At 42.9% G+C, this 25,806-nt stretch overlaps 1 protein-coding gene across 4 annotated transcripts in view; it reads right to left on the bottom strand.

Annotated features, from left to right (window-relative positions):
• GPT2 (glutamic--pyruvic transaminase 2) overlaps positions 1–25,806 on the bottom strand; it is a 60,785-nt gene that overhangs the window by 29,489 nt on the left and 5,490 nt on the right. The window contains exons 2-4 of one of the 4 annotated variants that reach the window (XM_084644298.1): positions 21,884–21,975; positions 17,245–17,607; positions 53–142 (exon numbers count right to left, since the gene is read on the bottom strand). In XM_084644298.1, coding sequence (XP_084500424.1) covers positions 53–142; positions 17,245–17,607; positions 21,884–21,886 — 456 coding nt within the window. In that variant the 5' untranslated portion in view covers positions 21,887–21,975. Of the gene's footprint in view, positions 1–52; positions 143–6,033; positions 6,081–16,998; positions 17,021–17,244; positions 17,608–21,883; positions 22,359–25,806 lie in introns of those variants that run through there. The other 3 variants (XM_084644299.1, XM_084644301.1, XM_084644300.1) reach the window with 3 other exon arrangements.

The raw sequence follows: 25,806 nt of genomic DNA on the forward strand, positions 1-25,806 counted from the left end.
ATTCTATAGAGGAAACAGAATTAGAAACAATATTATTTTATAAAATTATTACCTGACGAAGGAAAGTGATGGGCTGTTGTCCCATTGCATGTGCATCACCAATGTTGGCCTTAATGACCTCAGTAAAAGGCTTTTTGATTCCCTGAAGTGAGACAATTCACAATGCGCTGTTAGTTCTAAAGTACACCAAGTTTTTCTATCATTTATTTTACCACTTAACTGGTATAGCTTATTTATTTCTTATTTATTATAATACAATAACAATAATTAGTAATATCTTTTTCACTGCATTTTTCATCAACAGATCTCAAAGCACCTTACAAAAGAAAAACAGGACACATTTTCAAAGCACGGCCTCTAGTTTTACCCACACATTTGCAATACAAAAGATGGACTTGAATTATATGTGTGTGTAGTTCTGGGCACAGACTCAAAGAAAAAAGGTGCACTTTGATGTCCTTGGAAAAATTTTCCCTCTTTCCCCGCTAATGCTAATAATTATTATTGTTTATTAATTGTTGTTATTATTATTAAGCTAGAACAGTGGTTGTGCTTAGTTAAGGAACGATGTCCCTATCCTGCTGTGACCCTAGTTGCCCCTCAGTACTAACTGGCAGAGGGCACACCATATCACAACTCCCATTAGGCTGGGCACATTCATTGAATCAACACCTTATTGTCATAAAAGGTGTTGCATAAGGTATCATACGCAAACCAGTAACTTGCAGGTTATTAGTATGATCATGTAATATATGTACAGGTGATGTATAAAGAATTATAATTGTATGCTGAAAATTTTTTTTAAAGATACTCTGCAAGCAATGCATAAGCCCTGCCTGTCCTAGACAAAGGAAAGTTATTTTGCCTCTTTTCCTGTGTCTACAATGTAAACTGAGCCAGGTAATACCTCAGAGGACAATGAAAAATACATTTGCATAGAAGGCAAACAAAGTCATAGAGCTAAATGAGCAGGAAAAAACATTTTAATAATCATGATTGAAGATGGAGCCTGCATCCCTAGAAAACCTTCCTGGCTCTTGAAACGGAGACAGTAGACTTTGGGAAGTATAAACAAGGGCAAAGAGCCATGTTAGCATCTATTGTCTAGGGCAGTGGTTCCCAAACGGGGGTTCATGAAATGTCATAGGGGGTTCTCAGGGAAAAATTCCCTAACGGTGGACAGAGCTGTCCCTAGGGAGCACGGAGCCAGCAGCCCTGGACTTCCAAGAGCTAAGCAGATGAAAGCAAGCAAATCTCTCACACTGAGGAGATTTAAACTTTAAGACTCCTTATAAGAAATGGAAAGGGAGGTGGATATCTTTTGCTGTTTTTAAAATTAAATAGGCAGCTAGTATTGTTTTTTAAAATTATTATGAAGAACAAGTTTAAGCATTGCTGTAAACTGCATTCTTTGCCTGGACTGCTCAAGACCTGAATGCTTGTGTAGGAGGAACTCTTTATGAGTTGGCTTCTTAAATACCACCATGCTGTTTCACATCTGATACTCCTTGATGAAACATAGGAGCCTTGTCTGATAACAGGCTTATTCAAAGTGATACAAGCTACGAAAGTGAGATCTTGGAAGAGTGTTGCCATTTTCATAATAAAAATACTGTAACGATAAAAAATAATTAATAATAAATAGCATGTAATAAGCATGTCATAAAAACAAATTTTATATTTCCAAGATCACTGCTTTTATAATTTATACTGAGGTAAAGGAGAAAATCCCTGGAAATATTCATTTTTAGGAGGGGGTTTGTGAGACTTAACATTTTAGTGAAAGGGGTTCACAGGTTGTCAAAGTTTGGGAACCACTGGTCTAGGGGACAAAGTAGTTCCCATTGAGCTAATGAAAAGTGGATCCTCTTGGCCTGAAAACCAAGAGTATCTGGAACTGAGAAACCTGCTTAAACAAAGACTGCAACGTGCTGAAGTTAAGTTTTAGTCACTAGAAAGCATGTTTTCTTTTGTTTTACTTTTAACCATATCTATGTCTTTTATTCTTACTTATCACCAGGGATCCTAGAAATCTGTTTGCGATGGAAAAACAAGGAATTTGCATTTTTACAGAGAATCTTTAGTTTTTACATTTTGTGAAAAAAATAAAAACATATATTAACTAAATTTTACTGAAAGTTCCAGTGTCACTTATACAATGGGCGCTACCTCCCCCTCTTGTGATCAATTTTGATTGTGCTTTAAATTTACATAGCTAAACATACTCCAATAAACCACTTCCGGCGTACAGTGGTTATTCAATGGCGTATAGGGATTCGTGTTTTAATGCAACTCATTTTTCACTTCAGCCTCCGTTACTGTTGTAATTGTAACTGAAGTTATGAAAAGATGCTGAAAACGTTAAAAAAAAATCACCCCATAAGACCATGTCACTGAGTTTGGTAAGGACAAATTTCACATTGGTGGTAGGCTTCGAACTTGCTTAAAAATTGTAAATATAACAATAAAACATTTTGTTCTACTGATACCTACATATATTGTGGCTAGGGAAACTAAAGTTCAGTGTTTTATTTTAATCGCAGAAAAACACAGATTTTTATGTTTTTCTATTGGAGAATTTGGGGGGTTTTATCATAGAAAACTAGGATCCCTGCTTATCACATAAATATCTGTTCTTTGTTAATAAACATATTCTTGTTTTATTACAAAATCATCTCAGTTCTGTGTATCAAACTGAAAGACAAAGTCCTCAGCTAAATTAACAGGCTGTATGATCTGTCTCTGTGGAGGCAGTAAAGTTAACTTCTGTGAGGGTCCAGTAAGAGAGACTGGACACTACAGGGGAGATGGCTTTGGGGAGATCAAGACTGGAAAGGCGGTTGGTCTCACCCTAAGGAGTAATCAGGCTGGTGGAAGCCAGGTTGAGGCCATTGTGCTGGGAGCATGGTATCAGGGCTCTGAGTCACAAGGACTCTGGGTCACACAGCAGGTGGTGACACAACCTCTTACTGGTTTGGGTGAACCTCCATAGTGTTACACTGGCATAATGAGTAACAAACTCTAGTAAAATAAATGTATTTTAAAGCACATATCTGAAGTCATTACATGCCAGTTTAGGAAGAGTTTAGAAATATTTTACAAGTATTTTTAGGCCTAGTCTACACAGGTATTGACCCAAGTTTAAAGAACCATGCTGCCAACAATGCCTAGAAGTTAGAGAGAACGTTTCCTGCACTACGAAACAAACAGAATTTAGCAATAGCTAGTTGCTAGATTCTATTATGGCCCAACTGGGTTTTAGATAAAGTTTGATCCAGCTTCTGTTGACAGGGCTAAACTATGGTGAAATCAAGTTTAAATGGTGGCCTTGGTAGACACCAAGCCTACAATACACTTTTAAAATGGATTTCACATCCATCAGGCCCCTGTCCACACTAGCCAGCTCAATCATGAGCCCAACCACATACTTCTTAGTCTAACAGTTTTGTCTGAATAAGCAGTGAAGCATGAGGTCATAATCAGAACCCAGCTCAGCCACAGCCAACTTTAAACAAGTCTCATAAAGCAGTGTTATAACGCAGCTGAAAGCCCCACTGTAGACTGAGCCTTTGGGTTCGGAGAGTTTTGATTCTATGACAGCTTTGTTTGCAGGGGCATACTGCAAATGACCAGAGGCAAGCAGTCCAACATACCAGAACACAGTTTTGTGGAAAGATAAAAATCTTAAATTGCACATAATCACATGCATTACTCACCCTGCCCAAAAGCAACAAGTGTCTTACACACCTGCCCCATAATATTATCTCAGGTAAAAGAATAGTTATAGAACCTGCTGGCGGGCCATGGGGAAAGAGAAGCCAGTCAGGAAATGTCAACAGATGATGCAATGGAGACCATAATGCCTCTATCTACCCTAGAGATCCTCCACAAGGCCTTTATACATTTCTGGCCATTCTGTAACTTATTCCCCCCCCCCCCCGCCTTCTTCCTCTCCAGACTGGACCTGAAACTACATCTGTGAGGTGGGCAGGATGAAAGGAGAGCATTTTGGGTCATCAGTGGTGGAGCAGGTTGACTGGGGTACCCAAACAGGAGAGAGGGAAGGGAGGGGAAGCAGGATGACTTGAGGAAAATAAAAAACAGGGAAAAATGTAAACAAGTTTAGTTCTTTTGACTATTTATTTATGCACTGTCTGCCTAATTAACGTTTGTGTCTTGTCTCATTAGACTGCAAGCTCAATGGCTAGAAAATGTGTCGTACTATATTATGTGTTTGCAGAGATACTAGGATTGGAGATTTTAGGTGTTAACTAATGTAAAAGTTAATAGTAAAAACACTAGCATTTAAAATGCTTGATCTGTGAAATCTAAACAGCTGGCTACTTTTTCTAGCCATACTTCTCCTATGAGGAATTGAATCCATTACGAGAATAGAAGGAAAGCACTTGAACACTAGCTTGTAATCAGAGCTCTCTTTAAAAGGATAAAAAGAATAGAAAATAAAACTTTAAGTGCACTGGTTTGTAGGACCAGGCAATTGGACTGTCTTCTTTTGTCTGCATCAAGTGTTATGAACGGGACTGTTACGGTTACATTTCTTTATCAAGAAGCCAGTGGGTATTAGCATAGAGACTAGATGTGGTGAAGGTAATAATGGTCCCCATGGGCATGTGAATTCTTAAGATCTTAGTCGATTTCTGTTACTGCAGATGATGCCATTCAGAGACAGGAAAACGATAACATTCAAGCTTCCTTTGAAATGGAACAGGTAGAGAGGGAAGACGCAGCTGAAGGTCTTAACTTATCCCGATTCAATAGACTCAAAGAATACATTTTTCAAAATTTTAAGTCAACACAATTTAAAAGACACACCCTTTTTGCTTGTCAAGACAGAGCGTTCTGGGTTTAATGCTGACAGGAGAAGTGCTTGGAATGAATTACAGATCCTTCATAATTCAAAATCTGATTTTTAGGGTTCAGCAGTTTTACTGAATCTGTATTACATCCATTCCTGCTCCTCAGCATCCAGTATCATTTCTGACTAATAAAATAATGGATTGGTAATATGTTGCTTTCTTCAAATAAGTTGGAGGTCCACGGAGAACAAAGACCATCTTCATTTGATTTTAAGTTTAAAATTACAAATAAAAAGGCTCAAAGAAATGGTCAAAATCAACTCTGGAAAATGTAGCCAAAATTCCTACTCACAGTAATGGCAGTTGCTCTTGCTTACAATGAGGCTGGATTTGGTTCACTGTGTAAGAGGTGGAATTTTGCCTTAGAGTAAGATACTATATTATGCTTGTTCTGAGCTGTAAAACACATTTCAAAGGGACCACATGACAGTTCCCGAGCCATATATTAACAAAACTGGAACAGAAACATCTTGACAAACAAGACAAATGACCAACAAAAACAAGCCATGCAGCTAGAGACCCCTCCATCTTCTCACTTTTCATCCATGAATGCCATAGCATTCCTTGATTGTTTTTTTTTTTTTTTTTTTTTTAAAAGGAGGCCTACAGAAGCCACTTCTTCATCTAGTGAAGTGCAAGAGTCTAGCCTTTCCTCACATAAGGCGGAGCTCCCAGGTTAACCTGTCACAGGAGGGAGGGGAAGAGATTAGTTTAATGAGGTCTAGCCAACCTCATAGCAGTTAGCGTCTGAATCGCAGAAAAGTAAATATATTACCTGCTCCTTAAATCTAGGCTATGACTTCCCTGCCAAAAAGTGTATGCAGGAGTTGGTTTGTAGTTTTTTAAAAGCACAGTAAGTATCTCACTGTAAAATCCCAGTAGAGACAAGATACCTGAAGCTTTTACCATGAGGTAGCTAGGCAAGGTCAACTATACCCCCCTCCCCCCCCGACGATGACTGACCTCACCTAACTTACTTCATGGTAAAACTACAGTGCCTTGCCTCCACTGTGATTTTTCACTTGGATGGCTAACGCACACTAGTTATCTAACAGTAAAAACCTACCTTTCTTTAGCAGTAAAGAGAGAGCCCTAGTTAGTTAACCAACAAAAAACATCAATTCCTTGGAACCCCGTCTGCCACACATGCCCTCACCTTTCCTCATTCTGGAGTTAACAGTTAGCGGTGGAATCCTTTCAGAGGAATGTAGGAAACAGGAATAAATTTATGCATAACACAACTGTAATTTTTTCCATTTCTGCTTCAAGGTCTCACCCCCCTTTTTTTTTAAATGAAGAAAGGGCCAGAAGTTGTGCAAGTCTGGGTCTTGAAATAGAAGCTGCATTGACAGCTCTGTATACTGAAGAGGTATTTTGGGGGAGGGGGAGAAGAGGCGGGTGAAGGGGAGATTAAGAACCAGTGAACACAATAAGCTGTTGTGCAAGTGTCCAAGTGCTTCACCTCAAATCTGGGGATGAAAGGCTTGCTCTTTAGCCCTTCTGCTGAGATTGTCAACAAGAGGGATAATTGCAGGGATGGTGGGTTTTGACTGGAACCGGACTGAAGTTATGACAGGCAATAACTTTCAGTTGCTACCTTCTTGGGCTGGATTTCAACAGGCAACCTGGAAACAAAAGGTTCCATCATCCCCATTAACATTCCCTTTCCTCAGTCTGTGGGTCATCTCCTTTGGAATAGGTTCAGTTTGCCTCTTCTACCGCTGCAGCACTCCTCCTTTTTTTGAAATCCCCACTACCTCTTAAGAAGCCAGATCAGCAAATGCTTCTTATTTTCAGTCTTTGCCCATTCTTGTCTCTCTCATTGTTTCACCTTCATCTCCATCTCTTCCTCGCTCCTCTCACAGGTCTCAGCTCTCTAGCGGTGCCACATTAGAGAACCATTTCTTTTTTTAATTCCTTACATAAACCAGGCCTGTCTGTTTTGTGGATTGCACAAATAAGAGAAGGCTACATAACTAATGGGAAGAGAAGACAAAAAATTTTCACCACGACTGAGCTGGGTACCCCAGAGGCCAAGTATTTAAAAAAAAAAAAAAAAAAGACCTAAAAAGCACCACCCTCGGGCACCTAACTAATAGGAACTTCAAGGCCTGAATTAGCATTCTAATCTTCTGTTATTAAACCAGCTCTCAAAAGCAAAAAAACCTGACCTGCTTACCACAGAGCATGGCTTTGAGTTTGTGTTATGCATGTGTAATTCAAGCTGACAAAAACTGTAGTTGATGGGGAAAGAGAATGAGGAGTCTGGATTCTGACTTGAAATAGCAGTGCTGAGCTTTAATGTCCCCTGGAGTAGGATGAGGTAATTGGTGGTACTAAAAGCCAGTGGCTACGCTACAAACAACAGGAGTATGTTGCAAAAGATGATTATTTTTATTTAAATGTACCAGCGAGATTCCAGTCAGAGGAATGTCTATGAACATAAAAAAAAATATGTAAGATTTAATTATAACATTTTTTAAATAAAGGAATAACATAATACTCAGGACATGTGATTAGGCCTTCCATTAAAGAAACTCCTAAATTATAGTGGAATAACTTGGAAAAGATTTTGCCATTATATTTCATGAGAAGACTGAATTATTGTGTCTTGTGGATTGCATTCTGCTGAACACATATAGCAGTGTTTATCAGGGCATGGTGTAATTACCCTGGAAAAATAAATTAGAAGTTTGGGGAACATTTTTAAAAGTTGCATGTTCTTCTGAAGAACGTTTTTCCATTTAACTATCAAAGCAGTGGAAATAAGGTCTCTGTGCAAATTGTAAAACTAACGGCATATCGCATAACATTCTCTTTGTTCACAACGTGATTTTATGCAGAAAAACATCAAACAAGTAACGTTTACCAAAATCATAAAACGATTCAACTTTCTCATCCTAACCTGCATCAGTTTGCACCAGTGTTACAGAAAGCAAGATTTCACTACTCCAGTGGTCAATCCCATCAATCTTGATCGACTGGTCAATCCCGGGGACTCTCCCAGAAAACTGCGATCTTCCTGCCTTCCACAGTCCCACGCCGCTCTCAGAAGCGGAGAGCATGGCCGCACAGCCCCAGGAGTGCGAGGGAGCAGAGGTCTCCGCACACTTCTCCTGCCTGCAAGCACTGCCCCCGCAGGCTGTGAACAAGGAACTGTGGCCAATGGGAGCTTTAGAGGTGGTGTCTGCAGAGAAGGACAGTGTGCAGAGCCATGTGCACCCTGCCCCCGCAGGGACTGCAGGGGTGCGTTAGCCCCTTCCAGGAGTGGCATGGGGCCAAGGCAGGCAGGAAGCCTGCCTTAGCTTCGCTGCGCCGCCGACCAAGATAAGTGCCGGCCAGCGGGAGGCTGCACCCCAACCCCCAGCCCTGATCCCCTCCCAGAGCCAGTACCCCAAACCCCCTCCTGGTTCCCAACGCCCTGCCCCAGCCTGCAGTCCCCTCCTGCACTCCAACCCCCTGCCCCAGCCCTGACCCCCCTCCCAGAGCCAGCACCCTGCACCCCCCCCCCCGGCTCCCAATGCTCTGCCCCAGCTCGGAGCCCCCTCTTGCACCCAAACACCCTCCTAGAGCTTGCACCCCTCACCCCCTCTTGCACCCTAAGCCCCTGCCCCAGCCCTGACCCCCCTCCCAGAACCAGCACCCCAAATCCCCTCCTGCACCCCAACCCCTGTCCCAGCCCGGTGAAAGCAAGTGACGGTGGGGGAGAGTGAGTAACGGGGCAGGGGGGAGATGGAGTGAGCTGGGTAGATCCTGGGTTGCCCTTAAATTCAAAAAGTGGGCGTAAAAAGGTTGGAGACCACTGCACTACTGTATCTTCCTTTTACATAACATGTGCAGGCAAATGAGGAAGAACAGTTCTGACTGTCTTGATGAGGTCAACAGCTATCTCCAGGAGAGGTTTCTCTATCGCTTTCTCCCCCTGCTCAGGACATATTAGGCTAAACATCAATTTTCATATTAAATTAGCCATCCTGTGTTTGAGTGTGATCAATAATTCATTTCATTTGTGTTTTTTTCTGAATGTCAAATCATATATCTGCATGTCAGTGTCTAAACTGTTTGTTGTTGTACCTTTCCACAGCTCCAGGACACTGTCAACCCACATTTAGCCTTAAATTAGGCTAGTAAGTCAGAAGAGACGTTTCCATGCAATTTAAAAACCTCAAAAGGAAAAAAGAAAAAAAAAAAGAAAAGGAGTTACCAAACAAACATTCACACCAGTACTTTTAACCCAAACATTACAGCACATGAAACCTGAAATTAGGACTATTAAAGTTGAAGTGATTTCATTACTGCCATTGTCCAAACAGAGTTAAGTGCAGAAAGTAAACCAACGGCTTAAATAGTGAAGAGTAAAATGAATATAAATTTTTTCACTTGAACCAATATAAGTTGTTACTGACAACTGAATAAAGAACTATTTGTATACAACGTGTGACTTAATTTGACAGTTTCACTTTAGAAGCTACTACTGTCAGATTGCACATTTCAATTCTGAGCTGTAGCTCTTACCCCTCAAACATACTTCAATCTCCAGGCCCACTCAGTTCTTTACCTACCATAGAGGTGGGGAATCTTTTTTCTACCGGGGCCATTGACCCACAGAAAAAAAAAAAAAAAAAAAAATCAGCCGGGAGCCACACACAGACCCACAGCGGGCAGAGGCTCGGGGCTTCCCCCTGCAGCAGGGCAAGCAGGTGCTTCCAGCTCCAGCCCCGCGGGCGGGTCATGGAGGTTCAGGTCTTCCCCTTAGGCTCTGGGGTGGGGCCAAAAATGAGGAGTTGGGGTGTGGGAGGGGGCTCCGGTAATGGAGGGGCTGAAGGCTCCGGCTGGAGGTGAGGGCTCTGGAGTGAGGCTGGGGATGAGGGGCTTGCGGTGCAGGAGGGGGCTCCGGGCTGGGGCCAAGGGGTTTGAAGTGCAGGAGCGGGCTCAGGGCTATAGCAGGGGGTTGGCGTGTGGGAGGGAGTGCGGGCTCTGGGAGGGAGTTAGGATGTGGGAGGGGGTTCAGACCTGCAGGAGGGAGTTTGGGGTGCAGGCTCCGGCTGGGCAGTGCTTACCTCAGGCAGCTCCCAGTCAGCGGTGCAGTGGGGCTAAGGCAGGCTCCCTGCCTGCCCTGGCTCTGTGCTGCTCCCGGAAGTGGCTGGCATGTCCGGCCGCTAGGCGGAGGGGCCAGGCGGCTCTGCGCAGTGCACGCTGCCCGTGTGTGCCACTCCCACAGCTCCCACTGACCACGGTTCCTGGGTAATGGGAGCTGCATAGCTGGCAGTGGGGGCAGCACACAGAGCTTCCCTGATCGCCCCTCCACCTAAGGGCTGCAGAGACATGCTGGCGAGCCGGCGCTTGTGGCTCCAGCCTTGGGCGGGGGGGGGGGGGGGGAAGGACGACACCGAGGCTTCAGGCTTGCGGCGTGGAGACTTGCTGCGAGCCGGACAAAATGAATCTGCAGGCCAGATGCATAATGCTGGCAAGAGTTTCCCCACCCTTGGCCTACCAGTTAGTGTCAAGAGGTTGGTGCTTTTTGTGACGAGGACACATGTTTACTGGGATATGGACTTGCTCAATCCCTCCTATATCATATTAGCCAATAAGCAGCAATCAGAAAGTAGCCACTTACAGTCACTACCAACCCAAACTAGCATCCCATAGGTGAAAAGCTTTAGGACCCATTACCAATCTCTTGAGCCATGTAGTCCCCATCCCAAAACTTTGTTGTTGATCAAGCATGATTTGGGAATGGGAGGGGGGGGAAGAAGAAAGGTTGCAAGTGATACCTATTCAATCATTAAAAAGACAGAATATTTTTTCTTCAGCCCCTTTGATACATCATCATTAAGGCACAATAGAGATGAAACCTGGAGTTTTGTCATAATCACTCTTCAGAATTATAAATCAAAAGGAACATGTTCTGTGGACTCAAGAGATTATGACTTGAAATGTTTTTAATTGGTTAGACACTAAAATGTTACTGCTTTCGCACAATGAACAGAACACCAGTGATGTTGGGTTAGTGGTAGAAATCCCATCCCCACATTCTGAAAACCAATGTACATAGGCTTAGGTATAATACCTCACATTTCAGTAGCTAGAATAAGAGAAAAGTTGGGGTTTAAACAAATAGCAAGATGGTGAATTCATGAGAAAAAAATCAGTGAATGACATGAGCAAGGGAGGGAAGTTGGTACTTAATTCCTGAACTGAAATAACATTTTTAATGAATATTTGGGTTTGTTGGGGAGAAAACCTGGATTTGTGCTGGAAATGGCCCACCTTGATTATCATACACATTGTAAGGAGAGTGATCACTTTAGATAAGCTATTACCAGCAGGAGAGTGGGGTGGGAGGGAGAGAAAACCTTTTGTAGTGATAAACACCCATTTTTTCATGGTTTGTGTGTATAAAAACATCTTCTGTATTTTCCACAGTATGCAGCCGATGAAGTGAGCTGTAGCTCACGAAAGCTTATGCTCAAATAAACTGGTTAGTCTCTAAGGTGCCACAAGTACTCCTTTTCTTTTTGCGAATACAGACTAACACGGCTGTTACTCTGGAAAGGGGCACTGAAACTTTGTCTAAACTAGGGGGAATGTATTTGAGGCTGGGGGACACATACTGGCAATTGCTGGGAGGTGACAATAAAACAGCATTAAAATGGAGTACATTGCATTGGGTGCTTAGAATCAGATGGGACACCACTGTCTCCTTAAAGGTGAGTGACTGCAGACCCTATTGTGGAGTTCAACGGGATGAACTTTACTCACCCTGGTCTGAAAATGCTTCCTACATATATTGCAAATAAGACTTCTGGGATGGTGGCAATGATTAAACTATCTCAGCACTGGGAGTATTTTGAGCTCAATCCTTCAGAATACAATGGTGATTTGTATTAAATTAACTTTTGTAACAATAGATCAAAGAAAATTCCATTCCAAGAATGTGTTGATTTGAAAAGTAGGAGAGGTCAACAATGAGCATGCATTTCTACAACAAATATTTTGCTCTTCAATATATTCTGTTTAATTTTTAATTTAAAAATATGACCATCATATATCTTATTTTAAAAAATCCATTTCCAACTCAGCACTAAAAAGGGTCAACAAAACAGAATCCCCTTACCCTGCCTCTTCCAATCACTATACCACCACCATGTGCTGCTTAGTCTTCTCCTCGGAAAAAGTCAAAGTGAGGAGATGAACTTTGCACCAGGCCTCGAAAGTTAGCAATTTCTAGCAGTTGGGAGAAGCAAATTGTAGATGTTGAAGGCCCTCCCCTGAAAGCACACTGCCTCGAGCCCTTCTGAAATTCAAACCTACTCCTACCAAAGGGACTACTACCAGAAGTAGCAGAGTTACTCTCACTATCACAATGGTGCTCAAACACGGAAAGGGTCTACATGGTAGCCTTGACCCAAAGCATGGAAATTTTATCTTGCAGTTGGTCAGAAAGTGACGTTTTTCCTGCGGAAAATTTTGGTCAAAATCTGAAAAATTTCTATTTGAAAATGCCACTGCAATGTCTCATGAGAGCTCCATTTCATGTGCCTCATGGCCCACCTCTTCTCAATGGCCCAGTCCTCCTGGCTGGACCACATTTCCCATGATACAACACAGTCTTCTCCTGCTTGCTAAGCCACCATGGTGCATCAAGGGAGACACAGCCCAGCTGGGGAGCCCAGACAACAGAAAACTGGTGGCATCTCCCAATAAATAAATCAGTTTTCAGCCAAAGTTTTGGGGGTGTTTGGTTTTTCAACAAAAGTAAAAATCTTTTGCAGAAAGCTGACACTTTTTGCAAAAAAATGTTATATATTTCCATTTAGTCAAAAACCAAATTAACATTTCGGACAGCCCATTATCTACAGATTAAAAACTTCACTTTTTTTCACATTGATGCAAGCTGGAATCCAGTGAAATCCATGCAGTTCACATACAATGTGCTCCACCTGCACAACTAAGCAAGCGATCTTATTCTATTCCAGCTGGAATTTCAAGGTGGTCTTCAGGGTTAGACCCACATACATTACACTGCAAGAGAAACTTAAAAAAAAAATAAGCAAACTCCAATGTCCAAAATAGGAGGGAGTTCAAGAAAAAACATTTTCTTCAATTACCAAAATTAATCAAAACCTCTTCCGTCAAAAAGTGAGGAGGAAAAACGGCGTGTAACCCTGAAATGAAAGAATGATACTGCAAAGTGAATAGGACACTACTGGCCACCATTTCAGAAAAGTACAATAAAATGATGCAAAAAGAAAAGGAGTACTTGTGGCACCTTAGAGCCTAACTAACACGGCTGTTACTCTGAAACCTAATAAAATGATGAAGACACCAGGCTAAATCTCCCAAAACGCAGTGGACACCTATCCAGGACAGACTGCCTGAGGGAGAGGCTTTTTATTTAATACTTTGGTAATGTGTTCAGCTTGACATGCCAATATGAAATGTAATTGGACTGAAAAAAATTAATGAGACCGTTGGTCACTTCTTAATAACTATGGCACAGTTTATATTAAACAGAGAGTTTCAACCTCTTATGCAAAAGAAGATGGGGGAGGGGAAAAAGGCAACTTTGAACACATGCACTTCCTAAGAATGAGGAGCAGTCATTAACAGGACTGACTGACAGAGCCAGAAGAGTACCCAGAAGTTACCTACTACAGGACAGGCCCAACAAAGAAAATAACAGAACGCCACTAGCCGTCACTTTCAGCCCCCAACTAAAACCTCTCCAACGCATCATCAAGAATCTACAACCTATCCTGAAGGACGACCCATCACTCTCACAGATCTTGGGAGACAGGCCAATCCTTGCTTACAGACAGTTCCCCAACCTGAAGCAAATACTCACCAGCAACCACACAAAAAAAATCACTAACCCAGGAACCTATCATTGCAACAAAGCCCATTGCCAGCTGTGTCCACATATCTATTCAGGGGACATCATCATAGGGCCTAATCACATCAGCCACACTATCAGAGGCTCGTTCACCTGCACATCTACCAATGTGATATATGCCAGCATGTGCCAGCAACACCTCTCTGCCATGTACATTGGCCAAACCAGACAGTCTCTACGTAAAAGAATAAATGGACACAAATCAGACATCAGGAATTATAATATTCAAAAACCAGTCAGAGAACACTTCAATCTCTTTGGTCACTCGATTACAGACCTAAAAGTTGCAATTCTTCAATAAAAAAAACTTTAAAAACAGACTCCAAGGAGAGACTGCTGAATTGGAATTAATTTGCAAATTGGACACAATTAACTTAGGCTTGAATAAAGACTGGGAGTGGATGTGTCATTACACAAAGTAAAACTATTTCCCCATGTTTATTCCCCCCCACTGTTCCTCAGACGTTCTTGTCAACTGCTGGAAATGGCCCACCTTGATTATCACGACAAAAGGTTTCTTTTCTCTCTCCTGCTGGTAATAGCTCACCTTACCTGATCACTCTCATTGCAGTGTGTGTGGTGTATTTCATGTTCTCTGTGTATTTAAAATATCCCCACTGTATTTTCCACTGCATGCATCCGATGAAGTGAGCTGTAGCTCATGAAAGCTTATGCTCAAATAAATTTGTTAGTCTCTAAGGTGCCACGGCTGCTACTCTGAAACCTGTCATTAATATGGAGGTGCCTGGGGGGTATGAACCTCACTGACAAGGGGTTGGCATCCCTTCTCAACACAGAGAGAAGGGGAAGACACTCCATCTGCCATCTCTCCATCTTATCATTCTGTTCATAAAAAGCCACCCACTGCTTGTATAGAACAGCATTCTACTAGCTGGGGGTTTGTTTAAGAAATAGATGTTAAAAGTGCATAATTGTGCCTCTCAGAATGCTGTTAAGGATTCAAGGAAAGAAGTGATCAACTTGAGCACAAAAGCAAGAGAGGAAAGTGTTGACTGCAGCTGCTTTTGCATATTTAGGTGGATCACAACGTTCTTTGCAGATACACTTACTCAGCTTTTTCACATATCCTGCTCCTTCCCCTTCCCACTAGGCACTAGTTGGCTCAGTAAACTATGTTTGTTTTATCTGTCTTCAGCCGATGCATAGTCATGTGGACCTAAATACAGATGGTCATTGATAATATTCCATTGTGCTGTTTTGAGAAAAAAAAAACTTGTTTTTTTACATGGAAAAATCTGCCACATAAGCAGAAACCAAACAGGTGAAAATTACATTTTATAAAAACCATTAGCAGTGACTTTTTCCTATGTTAACAAGGAACTCTCAGGTACTTTGTGTATCATGGACGCATATGCTTACAGAGAGAAGGATGGAAGAACTGGGAAAATATATTCATTTGTTTTCCAGGTTACATAAAAAGGCTTTTTCCAACCATAATCAAGGTAGGGGACAACACTAGTTAGCAAAAGAAACATACACTCACCAAATATGCTGGAAGTGTTTATATTTTGTTCCTAAAACCAGAGATCGCACAGAGTTCCATTGTATGACAGAGTGACGGTGAGAATCCTGCAAGCAAGTTTTAGAGGCCAATCCCCAAGAAATGTTTTGGAATGTAATGCATGGGAGGGATAGCACAGAGGGAGCAAACTGCATAAGAGGCAGAGAAATCCTACACAAGTATTCCTCTTACACAAGCATTCAGGTCTTGAGAAGTCCAAGCAAAGAACGCACATTACAACAAAGCTTAACTTGTTCTTCATAATAATTTTAAAAAACAATACTAGCTGCCTATTTAATTTTAAAAACAGCAAAAAATATCCACCTCCCTTTCGATTTCTTATAAGGAGTCTTGAATTTCAAATCTCCTCAGTGTGAGAGATATGCTTGCTTTGATCTGCTTAGCTCTTGGAAGTCCAGGGGCTCCGGGCTGCTGGCCCTGTGCTGCCCAGGGTCCCTAGGGACAGCTCTGTCCGCCATTAGGGAATTTTTCCCTCCCCGAGAACCCACAATTTGGGAACCACTGTTCTAAGCCCACAGGAGAGAGCTCTCCGGTTGGCTTAACTAGTTCAACCCTTGAGAGCAGCAGTAGCTGAAACTCTCCCACCAACACAGCGCTGTCCACATCAACACTTATGTTGCTCACGGAGTTGGTTTACTCACACCCCACAGTGACAAATTAATCTGACATAAGCTGTAGTGTAGACATAGCCTTAATGACTTCAGCTTGAAAAAAGAAGAAGGGAGTAGCAGGGACCTGAAGTATTCAAAACTACGATGGGTATAGTGGATGTGATTAAGATCTTTTCAGTTCTAGTGATAATACATGTTTCAGAGATATTCCCGATATTTAAAACTGGGAACACCACTTAAACTTATAGTAGCTCTAAAATCAGAGTGAATATTTTAAATGCATCCACTGTATAGGGAAAACTAATCACTCACCTTTTTGTGTAAACACAAAGGGGCACTGGATTACACCAAAGAGAGTTAGAGGGCCAAGGCAGAAAAAGAAAAATAATACTACTTTCACAGTGTATATGTCAGCTGACCTGTTCAATTATGCCGGAGACAGTAACAAATGTTACTGGAGAGAGCATCTGTTTATTGTCTTTTTCCTCTTCCACCTCCAAAGAGGCCTGGCTAGTTTTGTAACTATAACAACACTTCTTGTACATATAGTGCTACACTACATTAGATTAAGATTTTAAAAGAACAAGGACAGTTAACTGAGTATTTTTGGGGGGAGTGAGGGGGGGGAAGTATTGATATTATTTATTTCTTCTGCCCTAGCATCCATGTCACCAATCAGGATGAGGGCTATATTACTCTAGGTATTGTGAAGTTACATAAAATGACAAGACATTTCCCACAAAATCCATTAACAAAAATGGGTGATAACAAAAACATGCTTTCATTCAGCAGCACCCTCACTCAACTTCAAACAAAACGTGGTATGGGGCGAAAATTAGTTAAGTTCTAATGTAAGAGTCTAACAAAGGTAAGAAAATTGTTTTAAGTATTAATTTTTAACCTGCCCGTCCATTTATATAGAACTTCACCGCACCGCATTTTCACCCTGTCAATGCCTTATCTAGAAGTGGTTACAAAGCCATTTCCTAAAATGTTAGGAGAAGCAAGCGTGGGGGAAGTAGGGGGCTTGAGAAAGCGCTGAGATGTTCCAAGGCTGTGTCTGATATTTACCACGTTTTCTTTTGCTAATTCTGCCGCTGGTTATCAACGTGCAGGAACGTGCCTTCCTTCCAGGGTTCCCCCAGCCCCAATCAGGAGCTGCGGCATCGGAGGAGGGGCCAGGGGCTGGCCCAGCACGGCCCCCGGCAGATAGAGAGCAACACCTGGCCCATCGCCCTCTGCCGGGCACCCAGGACTGGAGGGAAGTGGTCCGGGAACCAGCGCGAGCGCTCATCCCAGCCGCGCCACGCGCCTCACCTTCCGCAGCTCCTTCTCGATCTCGCCAGCTTTCAGGACAATGGGGCCCCTCACGGCGTACTCCACCGCTTTCACCTGGGGGTTCATGGACTCCAGCGTCAGGATTTTCTCCCGGCTCGTCTTCTCGTTGATTTTCACCGCAGAGGCCTTGGCAGCGCTGTTCCAACGCACCAGTCTTTCTCTCCCCGGACAAGTGCGCTGCGTAAAGCGCTGCTGGTGCTGTTTTCCCTTCACCAGCGAGGCAATACACCGCAAAGCCACGTCTCTCCTTCCATTCCTGCAGGGTGGCCCTTTACAGCCCGGGCTTGCCGCAGTTTGCTTGGCAAGCACTGCAAACCGATGCATGCTCCTGGCGGGTAGTCGCTTCCAAATAATAATATATTATTTTTACAAATTGGAAATATTAAAAATCTACACAGACAAATAAAAGGTGCAACGACAAGAGATTCCGGTGGACAGGCACAGTTACAAGTGCATGCTCAGTTCTCTGCAGTCTCCCCCACATCCAGATTCTTGGAACTTAATTGCAAGGCACAATTGATCTTGCAGTGCCACCAGATTATCAATAAATCCCACCATTGCAATAGTTTAGCGTTGGAGAAAAAATTAAAATAAAAGCAAAAAAGATCTCTGCATTAATACATTGTCCCGGGGAAAGCCATTTAGCTCACAACTGCAAACCACCACACGCCCAAACCCTCTGCTACTAGTAGCCTGCTTCCCAAGCATGCAAAAAGTAACAGAGCTTGCACCAGCCTGACTACCCGTCGCACTGCTTGGTGGGGTTTGTAGTTCTTACAAACTCTCCACAGCGCCTGCCCACAGCATCAGGTGATGAGGCAACAAACTACCCTATCCAGACTCTCTTCAAAGCAGGGCTGCGTACGTCATGTATCTTCCTTGTGTCGGCTGTAGGCTGAAAAGGAATCGTGGGGTGGAGGGAGCCGATGCACGTTAAAGATGCCGTATGGTATTAAATAAAGGTGGCGACTGCCGAATAAATAATGTAGCTATTTCCCTGCTACCACCCCTCTTTAGAGAAAAAAACAGCAGAGATATCCGGTATCCTCCATGAGAGCTAGCAGCAGGTTTGGAGACTGGTACGAGCCTTTGCTGCATCATCTTGGAGCTAGGACCGAGTAAGGCAGTACTTTAAAAGGACACTTACATTTTAGAAACACGATTACTTTGCATTTGTCATCTGAAAGTCTCAAAGCCCCTTACAGATGTTCGTTAAACTACACAGACATTTGGGGTAAGTAATAGTGTTATTCCCAGTTCATGGATATGAAAACTGAGATATAGAGAGGTTAAAATGCTTTCCCTAGGATTACAAAGCAAGTCTGGCTTCCAAAACCCCACTTAAAGTATTAGATCATACTCCTTTTGTTTCAATTTCATTTTTTTGTATGCTGTTGTTTTAACGTATTAGAAACATTATAATCTCTTTTCTCTGCTGATGTTTGTCCCTGTCCATTTGGCAAAAACCGATCCCCTCTCTCCAGCCCTTGCTTCCTATCTCCTTGGAGTTTAAATTTTAACTTGACTTTCTAGTTTATTTCTTGTTTCATCTATATATCACCGCATCTGTCGCGTGCTGATGATGATTAGCCAGCTCATAGGTTGGACGGACGTTAAATTACAATAAGTGCTCAAGGAAACAGTAGCAATTTCTGGCACTCATTTTCCCATTCCAGCATGTTCTCCTAGACTAGCTCCCCCTTCAGAAAATGAAAGGTTTTCCTCTCTTTCTGCTTATTCTTACTAGCTGATGGGAAGGGCAAGGCTCTTTTCTTCTCTTGGTGGTTCATTCGTATTTTCATTAAAATCAGCTGGAGTTTGGCCACTTACTTCAGGGGGACCGGGAGCAAGAGCAGGAAAGAGAGGTTTCTAGGGGGAGGTGGACAGGTGCATGTGGTCTCTATGGTTCCTCTCCAGGCTATTATGTGGGAGGAGGCCCTTTCTCATTTGTCCTGGCTCGGAGGTAGGGATTGTGTTCTTCTTTCCAAGCTGATGCATAGAAGGAAAGCTGTTGGGGAAGACAGGAGGTTTTCTGTTTTAGCTGCACTTGCTCTCCCTGTCCCATAGGATAGAGATCCTTGTTGGTTCATTCTCTCTTTGACCACATCACCAGGCTATTTAGTCTTCTGTTCTGTGCAGTATAATGTTGTAAGCTCTAAATTTCTTTTGGGTTCCTTCTTTATGTGCTGCAAAGACTCTCCTGGTATTTTTACTCTCTTCCTTGAGATGCTTATTAGGTCCCTACAATAAACTCCCTCCCGCAACCTTCTTTAGCTATGTTCTTTTGTAACTATGTTGTAATCTGTTTGTTGTTGTATACTACACTTTCTATGCTGTTAGGGTTAACAACACAGTTCTCCCTTCCCCCCAGAAAAACCAAAATCAACAACAAGAGACACTGGGGAGCACCATGTGTTAGGAATTCAGGATTTGTTTGGTTGCAGTTCAAACAAACATTCATGGTTTAAGATATTTGTAGCCTGTCTTGTACAGGCTGATGACCTCTTCCATAGTGGAAAATGGATTTTAAGACTATGGTAATGCTACTTTTTTATCGTTTGAAAGGGGAGAGATCACATTTGGGGCCTGTTGACTTTGACAACATTCCTTTAAAGCAATACCTCACTAACATATCCAAAAATGAACATTTATTGAAGCCTGCTTTTGACTACTAATGAAATAGATCAAAGTATTAATAGTTTATTGCTGGATCAATATAAAATTCTAAAATAAAAGGTTTCAAATTGAATTAGAGGGACACTTAAGGTCAAATTTGTTGCACAATAATAAGTGATTTAAAATAAGCTTTTATCAAACAAATAGAAATGTTTCAATTGTTTAAAATTCCAGTAGATGTTTTTAAGAATAAATACAATCCTCTGTGTTTGTAACACATGCACTATAGCATTGGAATAGGACTTGTTAACATGAAAGTGCAAATGACTTGTAATTAAATGCACATGACATGAAAATGAATCGCTTCATTTTATTCTCCAAGCTGAAAAATACAAAAAGTAAACGATAAAAAAATAGAAGGAATTATGAAAAGATCTTAAATTTCTTTTAGGTGTAATTTTTTTAATAGTATAGGTAAATAAGTGCTGGTTTTATAATCATAATTATAAATATACCTTCATCTACCTATAGTACATCCCTCTTAATGTACTTTTAAATATAAATATTTTATCTGAGGGGAACTAGGGGTGCCTATCAGACAATATGGTGGAGTTGGAGTCCTGGGTTGAAATCCTGGCCTTGTTGATGTTAATGACAAAACTCCATTGACATTAGTTGAGTCAGGTTTTCACCCCAAAAGTAAACACTGACTTGCTTTGCGATCTTGGGCAAGTCACTCAAACTCAGTGTATGCACCTGTAAGGTGAGGATAACCGTCATCTCCCCAACAAAGATTTTTGTGATGTTCAGTTAATGAATATTTGTAAAATGTTTTGTGATCCCCTACAGGACGGCAAAATATCCTTATGTTGCTGGTCCTCCATACAAAACTTTTGTCGTACAGAACCAAACTACCCATGGCATACATTCATTACAAGCTCATGATGTATAGATGTCAATGGTGGTTGCTTTTTGCAAACTGGTCAATATGTGATCAACTGTCATGACCAACCAGCAATCTGTGTACTCTGTGCAAATCATATGAACACAAGTTTCCATGGTAGAGCACATAGGGGAGCAAGTGGTGTTTAGCAAAGGGCAGTTCTACATTAATTCCCATATTCCATGTCCTCACGATAGTGGTAAGAGAGAGAATTTGGTTTTCTTGCAGTTTTCTTGCTATGGGCAGCACGGAGCTGGGGGAGTCAGCCCCTGGCTGCAGCACACAGAACTCGGCTGGGGAGGGGTAGTGTCAGCCACAGCCCCTGGCTGCAGCACACAGAGCTTGGGGAGGAGGGGTCACCTCCAGTCCGGACAGCAGTTCGCAGAGCTTGGGAGCAGGACGGGTCAGCCCCAGTGCCTGGCTCGGAGTTCCGACTCTCAGCCCCAGCTGCAGGCATCACAGGGCATGGAGCTGCAGGGAGTCAGCCCTAGGTGCAGTGGCTCCGGCGAGCCCTGTGGGCGGGAGGGTAAGGGGGGCTCAGGTGAGCCCCTGGCCATCCCGTAAGGAAGTATGGTCACTCTACCCTACCTGGAGGGGCCAAGCCAAGCCCCCCCACCCCTAGCACTGGCTGAGACTGGCCCAGCTTCTCCACTGGTCCCAGGCAGCCTGGCTCTGAGGTCAGAGGCAGGTGGCCCCCCTCCCCCCCAAGTGGCAGGTAGCGGAAACCGCCAGGAGCTGGAGCTGCACTGGGATCCAGCCAGGGGGTGGAAAGGAGCCCTCAGCCAGCCAGTGAGCCAATAGGGGCAGCCAGTGGGCAGGGGGCAGGGACTGGGGAAGAGAAAAACTGGTGGGGCCTGGGGCCTCAAGTGGAGCGGGCCAGGTGCCATGGTGTCACTGGCACCATTGTAAACCTGGTATTTTATGGAAAGATAGATTATAAGAGATTAGAAGTAATGAGGCATAAATGTCAGAATTGGTTACAAAGAAAGAAAAGGTAAAACACAAACTAATATCTCGCTTAACAAGCTAAGTGAATTTAAAGCAAAAGGTTTCTCTCACCATATGCTTACAGCAGTCTGGCTAGATTCTTTCAGCCAGGACCAATACCCCAGTTCAATGAGCCTTCTTTAGTCTTTCAAACGTTGTTGATGCTGTGAGTAGAAATGAGGGAAGAGAGGAAATTTAGGGTCTCTGTTCTTCATTTTTATATCTTTTCCTCCTTGTTGAGAATCATCTCCAGCTGGGGTTCAGGTGACAGCAAATCTGTCTGACAAGATGTACATTTCTTACTCACACCTTTCTTCCTGCCAAAGAATAGCTGGTTAACGAGGTGATAATCCATTTGACTTTGTTGACACCTGGCTGACATGTCAGTTTGCCTTTTATCTCTGAGGAACTGGTCTGTGCTTGCTTTTCTAAACTTGGAGCATGTCTCAGCAATGTCATACAGTAGAATCTTAAAACTTTTGTCCAAAACATGTCCAAAGCTTGTCCTTTGCACTACTTGGAGAACTCCATGGTCGCTGCTCCCTACAGCCCTTGCCATACCACGTGGTATTATGGAATGAATCTTTACCCTACCACTCCATGCCAGTGGACAAGGAAAACCAAAGTGTCACATTAGCTGACCTGTGAAAACCAGATTGGTGTATGTGTAGCCACAATGGACTATACTAAATCACCTTTTTGTTAACACAAATGGACATAAATGTTTACTTCTTTTTTCAATAGGGATTTCAAAAGTTTCATCCTGTTATGTTAGAAGTTTGTATAACATTGTATGTGTTTGCACTTTGATTTTTTATACCAAATTTTTGCCCTCAAAGCGGTATTTTTGGAAAAATCAAAGTATCTTTATTAGGTCACAACAGATATTACAGAATGCACAGCAGTAGTCATAAAACAATCCCCCGCCCCATCACCCCGGTATCTATAAACACACACCATGCACCACAGTATTCAGTGTCAGGAAAACACCCAGCCATATTTATAAACTTACAGCAAGGTCCACACAATTCATAGCAGCAAGCAAAGCCCCAGGTCCAGCAGTATTTATCATTTGCAGAAGGCACAACACAACAGACACCAGCAGGCAAAACCCCCCCAAAATACATTATTTAAATTATCCAAGACAGACTATCTCAAGCCAGCAAGAGAGAATGCTACTGTGGCAGACAATGCAAATGAACCTTTAAAGCCTGCTTCAAACACATAGCTCTATGTTGGGTTCTTCTACTAGCCCAGGTGTCTGACTGCTCATATTTAGCGGACAGCCACTTCACCTTGTACCTCCACCCCAACAGCAGCTTTTTGCTCTTTACCTCACATATATTACGCAGTACACAACATCCAGCTATAACCATTGGGATGTTTTTCTCACTGAGATCTAAGCTAGTGAGTAAATACCACCAGTGTCCCTTCAGTCGACCAGAAGCACATTCCACAGTCATTCTGCACCTACTGAGCTGGAAGTTGAATTGTTCCTTGGCACTGTCCAGATAGCCAATCTATGGCTTCATGACCTAGGGGAGCAAGAGGTAGGCTGTGAATCACTATTTGGCATTTCTGCATCGTTATTGGTAATCTACTGTTTGGGAATTAATGTCCCTGCATACAGCTTTCTGAACAGCCCCTCTGTTCTTAAAGGTGCAAGCATCATGCACCTTTTGAAGCAACCCCAGTGATCCACTAGCACATGCATAACCATGGAAAAGTATCTTTTTTGTTGATGTAGCAATTTGGGCTGGTGCCAAAATAGGGATATGTGTTTTGTTTATTGCCCCATCACAACTTGGGAACCCCATTGGTGCAAATCCACTGGTATTTCTTGCACACTACTGAAACTCAGTCTTGCTTAGCAGGAGACCATTAATAGCCTTACACATTTTCACGACAAGGGAGGGCTCTGTCAAAGGGTTTACTACTCACCACTGTGGCACCTCTCTGTGGCCACATCTGGGGATTAGCTCTAGACCAGTCTATGCCTCCTCCTTTGGTTGCTCACCCTGTCTCTCTCTGAATTCAATTGCTCTCTCTTTGTGGCTTGGCCCTCTGGTAGACTTCCCCTTCCAGGGTATCAAAGTCCCACTGGATGATCTGTCTCAGGCTGTCTTCCGTTCCACTGCCCAGACTATTCCTCTTCTCCAGTGGCTTGGTAAGGGAATCCTGGACCACCCTCTATGCCAGGTTCCAGCCTAGGGAACAGGCTGTGACTACCAGCCACAGTCTATGCAATCCCAGACCCCGTTGCTGTTTCTCTGGGCTGCTTTCTCCCTTTCTTCGCTAGCTCCAGTCCGCCTCTAGGTTACCATCAAAGCTATATTTGCTCCCTGTGGCTGTTTCACGCGCCTCAGACTCTTGCCAGAGTGTATAGTCCAACTGTCCAACACAGGATCCCAGGGCTTACTTTCCCCCTAGCAGGGGTTTGTGCAGGAATAAAAATGTGACCACTTTTGGAGGGGCACATTCTGTACCCTCACTGCAGTCCCAGGGCTGAAGGAACTCGCTCTCCCCACCCCAACCCCGGTGGAGCTCTGTACCCCTGCCAATTATTGGTAGGGCCCATGCCCCTGCCCCCTAGACTTCTTCCTCCTCCTCCTCTCTCAGGGATGACTGCGGAGTTCTTGTCCTCTAATTCCTGGTCTTATACTAGCTCAGCTTGCCCCTGTGCAGCTAGGGTTCATCATCAATTAGAACTTATCAGCCCTGACTCTTCTCCCAGTGCAGCCTGTCAAAGGGTTATTTGCTCCTTTTACCTATGCAAGCCTTGTGTAGGATGGACACCCAATCACAGGCCCCCACTGTGGATTTTCCAACTCCAAAATAATTTCCCACCGACAGATAGCAATCTGGCACTGGAAGCGTATAGAGCATGACCACCACTTGCTTCTCCTCTGTGAATTCTGGTGTTGCTGTGAGGGAGGGCTGGGGCAAACTCAGCACACAGATCCATGCATGTGACCTTTTCATTCAAAAGTTCTGCAGCCATTGCTCTTCATCCCAAACTTGAATTATGATGTGATCTCACCAGTCAGTGCTTGATTCTTGGGCCCAGAAGCACTGCTCCACCTTCTGCAGCTGCTCTGTGAATACTACCAGCAACCTGGAGGTTTTTTTCACTATGTCCATCAACAAACTCTCCTAGTGCACACTGTCAACACAAGCAGCTGAGTATGCACACAGCTGAGTGATATATATACTTCAGCGGCTGTACACCAACCTAACTCGTGTTGACCAAAATTTGTAGTGTAGATGTGACCTAAAACTCTTTCATCCCATGGGTCCACAGGCCCCTCTCTGGACTATAGAAAACCAGTATTAAAGAACAGAATTCTTTTAGATTGACTAAAGCTGCTGAGAGGAAGTGAAACTGAACTTATTGTATACATATTTTATGAAAGGTTTCAGAGTATTTTTGAAATATATTTTATGAAAGTTACCCTAGAAATGTAAGGCCTTCATCATTTCCCCTCAGGCAGGGATAACACACAGAGAGAGGGAGAAACTGCCAGTTTCCAGTTGGAGTGTCTTGCACATAATAAATAATTCTTTCATCTGGAGGGATGAAGCTGAGGTGGGATGGGAAGGGAAAAGAGGCATTTTTTATTTAAACTTATACAGTGGTTCTTTTTACTAATCTGTAGATTAGATAATTTAATATTATAATTATTAGATTTGTGTTGTTCTTAGTACTTTTACACTTGGAGATTCTGTAGTGTAACAGAGGCTTCTTTTCGTAAATTTCTATATAAAAGCATTCCAATAAATCAAAGGAAGGAAAAACTCTAAATCCCAAAACACTTCAGTGTTCAGATTACATGACATAATAAAAGAGAGACACAAAGAAGAACAGACAAGGACAAGAAAAGACTTTTCATACGAGATCTAAAATGAGATGGAAATAGTGTCATCACTTTTTTGCTTGCTATTTCAAGTTCTTGTGAGGCACATTTCATATGGGTCTCAGTTCATCAAGGTGCTCA

Source organism: Lepidochelys olivacea (assembly GCF_965140295.1).
Source record: "Lepidochelys olivacea isolate rLepOli2 genome assembly, chromosome: 12".
NCBI lineage: Eukaryota > Metazoa > Chordata > Testudines > Cheloniidae > Lepidochelys > Lepidochelys olivacea.